Source organism: Scomber japonicus, chromosome 15 (assembly GCF_027409825.1).
Source record: "Scomber japonicus isolate fScoJap1 chromosome 15, fScoJap1.pri, whole genome shotgun sequence".
Lineage (NCBI taxonomy): Eukaryota > Metazoa > Chordata > Actinopteri > Scombriformes > Scombridae > Scomber > Scomber japonicus.
In genome coordinates this window covers 21,087,559-21,099,985 of record NC_070592.1, presented here as the reverse complement: position 1 = coordinate 21,099,985, position 12,427 = coordinate 21,087,559, and the positions used below count along the sequence as shown (strand labels likewise).

The 12,427-nt window shown below is 41.6% G+C and overlaps 1 protein-coding gene across 1 annotated transcript in view; it reads right to left on the bottom strand.

Moving 5' to 3' along the window:
• adgrb2 (adhesion G protein-coupled receptor B2) overlaps nucleotides 1-12,427 on the bottom strand; it is a 146,012-nt gene that overhangs the window by 3,963 nt on the left and 129,622 nt on the right. The window contains exons 32-34 of the mRNA XM_053334205.1: nucleotides 10,458-10,493; nucleotides 8,416-8,529; nucleotides 5,619-5,700 (exon numbers count right to left, since the gene is read on the bottom strand). Of these exons, the coding sequence (XP_053190180.1) occupies nucleotides 5,619-5,700; nucleotides 8,416-8,529; nucleotides 10,458-10,493 (232 nt within the window). The remainder of the gene's footprint in view (nucleotides 1-5,618; nucleotides 5,701-8,415; nucleotides 8,530-10,457; nucleotides 10,494-12,427) is intronic.

The following is a 12,427-nucleotide window of genomic DNA, read 5'->3' as shown; positions in this document are numbered from 1 at the left end:
TTGGAAATGAATCTAGATTCTAAACATGTACAACAGTTTAATACTTGATGCACTGGTCACCTGCAGATATAAAACAGATACCTACCTAAAACCACAATATTCCTTTTCTCTTTTATTTGCTTTTGCCTGGAATTTCCACACATACAGTATGTGACATTTGCATAAAGATTCTCTCTTTTGTACAGCATGTAAAAGCCCCTAAGAGAGGCAGAAGATGTCAGAGTTGGGCGAATGAGCATATCAGCCATCCGTGACAGGCTGAATTTATAGCTGACAGACTTTTCTTCTGGTCAGTTTCAGTCCCCAGAATAGAAGCCTTTATATTTCAGCATTCAAAGCATTAAATCTATTATATATAATACAGCTCTAAAAGCAGTTTGTGTGCCATCAGTGGCTGAAATGGAACTGGCAATAGGGGTATTAATTCTCTGATACTGCACCATTTTAACAACTCACCTGCAGTGCTCCACTATTGTGGTTTTTAAAGAGGCATCATGGTGATATGACCTATCATCCATTTAAAGGCTTACTAGTCCAGCGGTGCGCTTTTGCAGGCAAAGCAGAGGAAAATGGAACTCAGATGGCCACAACAGTGACAGTGTCCAATAGGAACATTTTGCCCAATTGCCCAACACTTGAAGACAGAGGCAAACTATTTTCTGAGAATATAAGCTACAGCTGCAAGCATGACGAAGCTGAAGAAAAAAGGTTGTAGGGATTCAGAGGGAAAGCAGGTACTAGAAAAAGATGCTTCTACACAAACATCTAAAGCCATCTTGAGAAGCCTCTGCTACAGTGTTGGTGGATGAGGCCCACTCTTTGCCACACAGAACCCTGCTCATTTGGACCAAGGAATGTAAATTCTGTGTGGATATGGGTGAGCAGTGTGGCAGGTTGTCTTTGGGAGATGATGATGGAGGAGGAGGACAGGTGGTTGTGGGTAAGTGGATTAACTTTACCTTTGTTGACTTGGATGCCCATGGTTGTGTTGACTGTCTGGCTACATTCAAACTGGGACATGACAACAAACATGCAACACGAGGGCCCAGTCAACCAACAAAAGGACATAAAACAGGAAACAAACAAAAAAAAAAGCAAAAATAAGAAACATAAATCAGTCAAATGTCCCAGTAAGTTAAAATAAAAGTGTGAGGCTCACATGGAAGAAACTTAAATGACATTCATACATGAACAAAATGAAACATCAAACAATGTCGGAGCATACTGAGTGGATACCAGAACATGGCTTCTACAGATGTCAGTTAACCACAACTGGACTATGTAAGCTTTCTAAGTGTGTTTATTTTATTATATCATAGAGATAATGATAGAATCAAGGCTGCCTATTCAGTATAGGCATGATTTATTCGGGGGCACAGAAACAGACTAACTGGGCATAGTGGTCTTTAGCATCATTTACCCCTTAGCTGGGAAGGAATCTGTGTCACAAGTAATAAGGCCCTTCAAAGGAGCCAAATCTGGAGAATGTAGGGCAAATAAATTCCATTAGTGCAACACATTGCAAACAAACGAGCAATCAGACACACAGGCTTGCTTCACTGCCGCCTGGGCCTGTGCAATGCAGCACAAGGCAAGCCAAGGCCAGTGCTCCGATACTGAAAACAGCCTCAGCCAATGATTGGGCCCTTTTCACCCCCCTTTAATTGGCCCAAGGACACTAAATGAGCTAAATTAGTATTGTGCCTCTTGGTGCACGAAGCCAGTGTTAGGCTTGTTCCGCCTGGGCTAACCGTCCCCTCATTAGGAGCCACTGATAGAGCCACTGTGCTAAAGCTACACTCCGCCAGCCTTCGGTTTTCATGGGCAATTTGTGTGGAAGGATGAAAACAGTTGATGAGTTTATACGCGGCACGGAGAAAGGGGCAAGGAAATAATTAAAAACAAGCTAATGAGAGGAATTAATTGTTCAATTAATGCCTCAAACGTGCCACTGAGGGCTAAGTTTAGAGGGAGAAATGGGAAAATGAGGGAGACAGCAAGAGAGAAAATGTCAAGCCGTGAGGACGAATAGAGGGGAGAATGAGATATGAAGAGAAAGGAGAGGGGAGGACTTGCTTTATTGCTGGAATGTGAAATTGAAGCCCCTCAGCTTAATGCCAGCAAATTGACTATCAGGACCTTTAGGGTTTGCAAGTGCAGGCAAATTGCCCTCACTGAATCAACAAAAATTGGTTCTTTGTCATTTAGAATTATACATCTTCATTTTACATGAGACATGCTCAAAGCATACACATTACCTTAGCTAAATTTCCCTTCAGTGGCCTAAAAACATCCATAACAGTCATTAATGTTAACTGTGGATGCATAAAGAGAGCACCCTAGGTCTCACCTCTCTTTTATGGAGCAGGCTAATGGAGGAACCCTCTCAGTCTGTAACACAATATATTTCCATACTATATGTGGCCCAAACAAAATAGGATTTCATCATATGATTCACATGCACGCCCACAGCCATTTAGATTGAATTGCAAATACATCTTTTCATAATCGAAAATTTGCTCGCTGTCGCCGCTCTGATCTAGCATGAGTAAAATCACAACAAAGTAGAGTACTCGTTTCCCTTGTCTTCCTCTCCATTCCTCTACGTTCCGCACAACTCCTCACTGTCTATCTGCAGAGAGAAGCCAAGCACGCTTCATTTAATCAAGAACACAGCAGACGACGGGATGGAAATATATCCCATTTGAGAGCTAAAAAATGCATCAGCCAGGCTATTATGCAGTGCAAACTCTCCTTCTCTCCCCCCGCCCCCCTCTCTCTCTCTCACACACAAACACACTATCCATCCCACACACAGAGGCACCACACTGCATCATTGGGCACTGCATGCAAATTTGTGTTATGACCTTCTGAACCCTGTGGAGACGAAAAGAAAGCGACAGGCGAGCTCCACGGAGACAGAGGCCAAGAAGCTGTTCTAAATCTAAACATTAGCGCAGACACTAATGCAAATACATACCGTGCTAGATACACGCTGCATCCACTCGGTCTTTCAGTAACCCCACTGACTCCATTTGTATCCTGTCTCCATTATGGAAGACACAATGAAAATGGACTCTATCCCTCTTACTAGCCATATGGCCCCTGTCAGAGAACCCACTGTACTTAAAAGAGAGTGGGATTTGAATTTGTTTTCCTCATTAGCATTAAAGCAAAGCCCACATTCTGTCCACTTGAATGTAGCATCATACAAGTATTACCACTGAAACAGATATTATTCTTTTATGGGGGCAGGCAACTGTGTATCTACACAAAAAAAACCCACTTGATTGAAGGTTAGCAAATGTTCTCAACTAAGCAAAATAATAACTACCATTAGCACACAACAATGAACTCTTGCAGCCAGTTGCAAGGAGGACAAAGAGTTGTTCAGCATTAAATATGCAACACAAAGACCAGGAGAAATATATTTATGTCATAGCCTGAAACTGACCTTTGTTAGCCACAGTTTACCAGTTAGACATTTTGCCAAGTAGATTTTAAAGGTCATGCATATGATTTTCAATAATAACAGGAAAATACACAGTAGAGGACAACATCTACATTCATTTTCAGTCTAAAGGAATAGCCCAGCTACTGTAGCATCAGCCCACTGATGGGAAAGATGGGGAGTGTTGTGATATATTGTCTGCCTCCCCCTTCTTTGAGTTCACATCTTTCCTTTTTATATTTATCAAGCGTAAAACTGAGTCATTAAACAGCTTCTAGTTATCAACATGGTAAATATTGGGATCACCAATTGGCAGCATATTGAATGGGCGAAAGAGTTAACAAAAGTGTGAGCGAGGTGGTATAGAATGTGGCGTAAAGACAAGAAAAAGCAGAAAGCAAGACATTGAGGTACGTGGTTTCTATCTGTGATGGTACATACCATGCCCAAGACCACTTTAAGCCCATTGTACTTACACAGAAAATTGGATAAGATGTGAAAGTAGAAAAAAAAAGAAAGTGCCCATGTCTTTGTGTGTGTGTGGGACATTTTCTGATATCCACTCATCTCCCCAACACAGCCAGCACAGAGATCCTACCTTTCCAGAGAGGTAAAATGGATCAGGTCTCTTCTGACCCCATAAGCCTTTGTGATATTTTTGAGACCATCAGCACCCACAAAGCGCATAGTGTTTGGCTCTGTTTAGTGCCAATGAGCTAGTTTATGGACTGAATAACATGTTTTATGAGGTGATTATAAATGTGTTCGGAAGGGTCATTGTCTTTATGAACTGATTTATCACTGGGTTATGATGTTTAGTTCATAAGATTGACTTCAGGGACAGCAATGATTGTATGGACTGTCACACTACACTGAGTGGGTGCCACAGTAATGAAAACACAACTCAAAACAGTGGAAGAACAAAAAAAAAAAAAAAATCCTTCAACCGTTTATGTTTTATCATGGAAGATAAATCCAGTCCTGCATCAGACCATCTCACAAATCCGTTTCTCTTCATATAGCAGTTCCACATTGTATACTTCAATTTGAATTTGTATTGGAATTGATGGAGGACGGAGAATTAGCATTCATTACATGAATGCAGAAGGACAAGGGGTACACGTAGTGATGCACTGAACTGTTACACCACCACACCACTGGGGAAACATCTAGTATTCAGGCTCATCAAATACAGTCACTTCACTATGAGACAGCACTGACAGGTATAGTAGATGGGCAGCTACATGGAGTAAACTTTAAGGTTTGACACTATCTGTGTTTCTTCTAATTATGACACATAAAGTCTTGAAATTGGAGGCTTTATGGTATCACATGTTGCCCACATTGACATGCCACACTCTTGTCATTCGCTAAGACCCACCCTCCTTTGTTGTGACTGTAACTAGGCCTGTCAAGCTTTCCTTTTTGCACAGCACACAAGTAGTTCATAGTGATAACAATGGCAAATTTACTATCAAAATTCTTAGTAATTTTAAAAGAATGGGTCCTTGATTTCAGACAGGTAGAGAAAAGCAGGCGCCTCATGTTTATTCTGTGGTCTGATATGACAGTTATTGGCTCCATAAGTTGGTAAAAAATGCCGCCTCTGACTATCTTCTAAAAGTTTTCAGCTGACTTATTTTAAAATGAGAACATTTTAAAAATGCTCCTGATACATGACCTTATCAGAAAAGACTGAGGTTAAAGCTGCATTTCCCAGGCAAAAATTCAACACCCTGACCCACTTATGATCAGTGAATTACTCTAAATCGCCCCAACTTGGTGAGCAGGTCAGCCAGACATGCTCATGAGTGCAGCTTATGTTAAAGTAGATAAACACCATATTTTAAGCTATTTCTTTCACTTTTAGGCATTAGGAAGGCAAGTAAAAACCGACAGAACCCTCGAAACTCTAACGTAGAGTAGTGCTCTTAACTTGTGGAGAAATCTTGACAGGCCTGCTGTGCTTAGTTACTGTTGCTGAGGGGGGGACTTCAGCGAGCAATCATTACATTTTTGCAGCATGGAAACACAGATACAGTACACAGAGTGGCAAACGATGAGATACATACACTGACATGTAGTTCATCAACTCATAGGTCTACTTTAGAGTGAGTTAGAGGGGGCTCTACTGCACAAGGTTTATGTGGGGTTTAGCGTGTCTTACGTTGACTTTCTTTGTAAACGAGGGATGCTCTGCGTGCTAGCGATGGCTCTGTGTTGTGCCTCGGTGGTGGGGGAGGGGGAACCTGCGGTGGATGAATACCGGCCGCAGTGGTTAGAGAAGGGTTACAGGGTGTTTAAGGTGTGGGTTAAAATACTGTTTAGGCACTTTTAGGTAGAGAGAGCCCTGCAAAAGTCAGGAGGGTTAATGCACTTTTTGAGATGCTGTTGCTTGAGGTAGCCAACGGCTCATTGTGAGGCAGGTAAGGTGGAGTGAGGAGTTTCCTTTAGTCTTGTAACTGGCTAGTCTCCATCATGATTAACATATACGATTCTCAGTAGTGTCTATCTGTAAGTGACTAAGTCAGCGGGTGTGAGGAACAACCTTCACAGTAGTTTGGGTGTCCATCTGAGACAAGACATCCAAGTGAGATGCAATTATAGTTGCTATTAAAGCACAGCACTCATGTCGTGTTTGTAAAAATCACTGTCAATATCTGTCATATGGCATAGACAGGAGGTTATTAAAGTTATTATGAAATGATTATATCGTTACTCAGGCAGTAATTGTCTCCTAAGCATGTGCCTCAAACACAGGCAGTGCAACACAGATCTAAAGCATAAAACAGACAAACACCAACAAAACAAAAAGGAACAAGAGACACACACACACATTGATGCCAACAACCACACAGAGGCATGGAACCACACACGTAGGCACTCTAATATGCCAGTGTTTGGACACGAACACCCACCCACACAGGCACACACACACACACCCTTCTCATCTCCATAATTACTGTATAGTCAGCATGTCCGTGTCTGGGGGTGACTCTCAAAGTGAGATGTTGACAACAGCAGAGCTGGACTCAAGCTGGGTCCTGTCAAAGGCCTGACACTGATAGCATTATCCGTGTTATTGTTGAACTGCCTACTTACTTTTAACATAATGGATTTGGATGAGTAAGCCATATCTACACTGCCCTTTCATTTCGTGACTTATATGACGTCACTAACTTTTCCTTGCTGCCGTTGCCAAGTCCTTGCTCATGGGGGAATGTTGGGACGCTGTAAATTAAAGAGTAAGGTCTAGACCTCCTCTATGTGAAAAATGCCCTGAGATAGCTTCTGTTGTGATTTGGCGCTATATAAATAAAACTGACTTGACTCGACTTGACATGACTAGCCCGGAGGAAATATGCGTTCCAATTTGTCTTAATTAGTTTAAATACAGCCTATCTATTATTTGTGGCTGGCTTTTCATTTCTTTTATATTTGGGCATAATCTCAAAGCACACCTGAGCTCCCTCTGAGGCACATTAGCATGCTGCAGCGCAACTGTTAAGACTTCTAATATATGGCTCATGCCTTTGCAAGCAGCCTGCCATTTTTCTTCTCTTCCATAAAATATTTGCTGGGCATTAATGAATGGGGAGCAGGCCAAACGCTTCAGAAAATCTTGATCAAGACACTGAGTAAATGAGGAGTGAAGGGAACGGCCGCCGGTCTGGCAGCGGGAAATAGCAGCATGTTTGCAGCATGTATGTGTGTGTGTACAGTGTGTGTGTGGCTACATGGCATGGGGAATATGAGAGATGTCAGGCTGGCCTCTGTTCCTCTACTGGCGGTGTAAATTAGATGTGAACCAGCATGCCGCCGCTGCCAGGGGAAAGTACACCTATCCAGTCTGACTAACTCATCATGGCTCCATGCACTAAAGCTCCATAGATGAGAGGAATGTGCACGTGTGTGTGTGTGTGTGTGTGTGTGTGTTTAAATCTTAATGAAAACTGGCCCTCTGAAGGTCAGTGCAGAGCAAGCAGGGAGTCTTTTGTCTGCTGCTAATGGTGTATTAATGATTCAAAGATGCTTCTGTGTCTCATGCATACAGGTGCCCACCCAAGCACCCCGCTGACACCCACCCACCCATCCACAGACACACACACAGACACAGACAAACTGTCACATAATACATAATTAATCCTATTTAACAGACACATTAACCATACTGACACAGATATAGACAAAACATATTTTGTGTAAAGGCACACACGTTGGCTATGCTATCAGTGCATTATGGTGAGGTGATGTGGTAAATTTGAGAAATAGTTTCACAAGTCTTGAATTCCAGAACATTAAATGGTTAAGGTTGATTATCCCTCAGCTAACAGATCATGTGATCAACAGTTTTGACAGGTATTTAATAAGGCATCAACCACAGGTAAGAAAGAAATAAGTTCAGGCCAATTAAAGCAGGTGTAAAAGGGATTTGGGAAAGTTGAAATACAATGTGCCTCTAAAGTTATATTTATGAGGTAGTTCTTGTTCAATTCTCCATGGATGTGATAATAAGTACAACAGTGAATTAATCAAATGGCAATGAAAATATATACAGAATTCACTTTACATTTGAGTTTCCTCGTTAGAGCACACAATGTTTTCACATTTCTCTAGCTGTAAAAGAAAAAGTACCATAATGAATACAACCGCTTTTAAAAGTACCTCATGTTTGTAAATGACTAGGAGCTTTGCTTAGAATTTTTATGACTCTAATCATCTGAAAGCTGCATTTACAAGTAAATGCAATCTCACCACAGTGTGGATCGTAATTATCCAGTGCTGACCACTTTCTGTGAAATTCAGCATACATTACTACTGCAAATTTTAATCTGTGCAGAAGTCAGTGTCAATTACTTTGTGTGGAGGGGTGGGAGATTAGGGTTTGTGACACAGTGCAGAAGGGGAATGTGGAGGTGCGTTGGTACAGTGGGTCCCCATCCCACATTTGGGCAATGGCTTACCTTGAATGTGGACATAGCTGGGTCCTTGCTATACCTGTCTATGGTGTGGAACTTGGACGAGTGGTTGAGCTCATGGTACAGCTCAGAATGTCTTTTGCGAGTGTGCATCACTTTCTGGAAGGGAAGAAAGGAAGGGACAGCAAAAATGAAACTAATAGTAACAAAAAAAAAAGCCAAAACAAAAGGGGGGGGGGGGGGCCAATAGGGGCAGGCAGGGGAAGAAGAAAGGGGGTACAAAGGCTGAGGGACTGCGGTGATGCCAGCCATGAAAAGGGGGGTTAGAAAGGGACGCTGACAGATCAATCGATTTTTGGCTCATGCTCATACATCATCCACTTCCTTAGTCTTTAAATATTTGGCAACTGGGAGTTCCGCATAAGAGTCCTTTCAGTGAAAATTTGGTGAAAATGACAGAAATGCTATTACAGACTGGTGACTGCTAGCTGTAGTCCTGTTAACTCAGGATTTTGTCAAACTCATTAAACATGGACTGAAATTTAGCTCTTGCCCTCTAGTGAAATGACATTGGACAAAAAACTGCCTTCCCTGTGTTCTGAATGTGTCAGCTTGGAAGGCAGCAACATCCAGATCTTTAATTCTCTGACAGCAAACTGCATTTGTCAGTGCCACCGCTGTTGTCTCTCTGTGCTAATGGGCAGTGCTGGAGCTGCTTGGCAGTAGCTAATCGTCAAAGCAGCTTGGGAGGTTGAAAGTGACACAGGGGCAAGATGCCAGCACTCACACCCGCACACTTACCGGGCCAGGACTGGCGCTTAGCACTGGCTCCAATTACTTCAGAGTGGGCACTCTCATCTCTGCTTAGCTAAGAGGTGCTATGAGTAACTGTTATGTGTTGTTTTGCTACAATGTATATCGTTTTCTTTTCTCTTTATGTCATTGTCTAACTTTTAGGTATGCAAAAAATTAAGTTGAGTGGATCCTCAAAACGTCCTTAATTAAAAAAAGCAAACTTCAACGTCCACAAGGTTCCACTCCAGTTTCCAGCAAGGGATTATTTTTTATATTTTATATGAATGATTGATGCTACTTACAATAATAAAACTTTAATAACTGTATAAAAACTTTTTTAATGGTCTAAAAGGGTGGGCAAAGTCAATTACAGGGGAAAGAATGGCTTATGACGGGTTAACCTTCCATTAAATCATGGAAGTGTACACTTCCCTACCTTCAGCAGTTCTTCTTTGTCAACCTCTTTCTCAAAAGTCAAATAAGTCAATTGATGAGAAAAAAGAGTTGATTTTCAGAACCAATCTCCTTGGTCATGCAGCGGCCACTAAGGGACTCTCCAGTAAATTTGCCAGTTAAATAAAACGATCAGCCATAGTCACTGTTAGTAGCTTGTCACCACACATACCCTCTATAGAAATGATACTCTATGTCTCCATGGTGGAAGATGAATGTCCAGTCTTTTACAGCAGTCTGAAGGAAAAATTAATTCTCACACAAAAAAGCACCATTGCACAGGGAGGTGCTTTATTTAATGCAGGTTTTTTGCAAAGGGATTACTTGCTAGAGACTGGACATTCACAGAACACCCAGGTCATTCTGTGGAGAACACGCCTGACACAAACATACTCACACACTGCCAAACCATGTTGTTCCAACAGATATAACCAACCAATTAACTATGGCCACATACGTGTTGACCCATAACTGAATTACTCATTCAGACACAAGAAGCACTCTACTTTGCTGTTTCTTCAACCAGGACCCTACGATGACATGACAACAGAATTTGGTTTAATTGCACATGTCAGTGGGCTTTTTTTTCATTTCATGGTGCTGTTACTTATTAAGATGCAAATAAATGAATAAAAAACAAGGGTAGGACAGATTTTAGGGCGTTGTTGGAGAAACAGCATACTATGTAAGATAGGTCTGAAACAGGTCATAGTTCTAAATGCAAGGGAGGGGTTTAGCAATGCTTTAGGCTCCTCTACAGTATGCGTTACTCAAGTCCTGGCAGAAGCACAAGAAAGCAGAGACAGGCTGATGACAGGGGGTGAGGTCCGAGATCTTACCTCGAAGTCGAGCTCAGAGTACCGTACTCTTTTCCTCTGGAAGAGGAGGGGGCAGGGGGAGAGAAGAAAGCATCAATAACCAACCCTCGACCACTATTTGAACTTCAGATCTCTCTCTGTTTCAGTCTCTCTGTGGATCTCTCAGTACCATTGTTCGGTAAGAAGAGGAGAGCTAATATGCACTGGCTACCCAACATGTTACAGATATTCTTACAAATTTCAGGGCAAAAATCAAATTATTCAGTCTATTTCAACATAATGAGATTAGTGAAGTGGAATAACCCAGAATTAGAATGAAATAATAATTTCTCGGCTCACATTCTCTCAAATACAATCATTACAACCCCAGCATAAATCATCCTCGTTGCTATTTTTGGAGAAGTTGTTGGCGACATTCCGATTAAAAGAGCTGCAACAAACATATGAGAAATGGTTTTCATCCTCTAATCTTGTTTGGACTCCACCACTCCCCTCTTAAGTGCTTCTGTAAGTACAGCAAGTAGCACACAAGCTGCCAATTTAACAGCTGCAGACATTTCCAACTCATCTGGCCCTGACATTGCTTTGCATTACGTTCCATCTCTGACTTCCTATCAGGCTATTGCTTTCTGCCAGATTTGCATTTGGCAGTAAGAGGAGCCACTCTCCACAGTTAGTTAAGAGCTGTATTCATCCTTTTGAAAGGGCAGAGTTGCTGATCTGAGGCTATAGCAGCCAAGATTTAAAAGGTACAGAAATGCAAAGAGATAGACAAGTGTCTTTGAATTGTCTTGACTCACAGGTGTCTTATTCACTTCTCAAGCACACCACTCTCCTCATTAGGAGTGATCCTTACCTTCAGCAGAGAAATTCCATGTTTGAGTTTGCTTAGTAATATGGTAGACATGCGACATGCATATACATGTACAGTATATTGCATGTTTTGGCGAGGACACACATAAAGCAGTCATTGAAGCACTCATACAAAATTAATTCACTTCTATGATTTGCTGTTATGATGACATTGATGGTTACTGGTCCTAAAGTAACAGTCAACCACAGTCACACACTATTTTTTCATTTGTTTGGTTGCGATATTATAGGCTGGCCTGAAAGGAGATACTAATTTCTACTTCATTACTCCTTCCACTGGTTTTCTGTAGCACAATGATCGAATAATATGCCCTGTGAACCTTTTGCATGCTTTGACTAGATCATTTAGAGTTATAATTTACAGGCCTCTTACTGAAAATCAACAGTGAAATGAACACTGTGAGTACATTTGCGTTTTCCATCCATTATGCGTCACCATGTTTGAATTGGGAAGTAAAACGCTGCTGTGAGTTAATCTTGAGAGGCACGCTCTGATATCCATCTCCAAATCAAGCATATTCAAACAGGGTAAAATTATAGCAGTAAATTACATCCTACAGGTTTCTCAGCTGATTTTTAAATTTTTCTTTTGGTATTCATGAATGTACTCATAGCTCCTCTGACAGTGATTTTTTTAATGAGTTTTAAGGACTTGCCCTTAATGTCCTCAGCCCGAAATGAAGCACCTGCACTTTTTGGTGAACATGTCATTTCCATCTCTTTAATCAACCTTGTGAATCAGCAAGATGCCATCGGGGGAAGATCCAAAGTGTGTTTGTGTGTGTATATGTATGTGTATGAGAGAGAGGGAGATAGAGAGGTGATGGTGTGTATGTGTTTTTCTCTGTGTGTAAAATTAAGGTGGGCTAAAGGACATTCACCAGGGGTATTTCCTCTGATCCTGACTGGCACGGTCCATCTGCTGTGCCACCTTGTGCACTTAGGAGGGGGTATCACACACAAATTTCACGGATTTACACCCACCCACCCACACACACACACAAACATTCTCTGTCTCTCTCACACACGTACACTGTAAACAAAAACAAAGCTGTCTGTAATTATGAAAGTAACTCATTTTCAACACTCATTGTCTCAGTCAGCAGCAATAAATACTG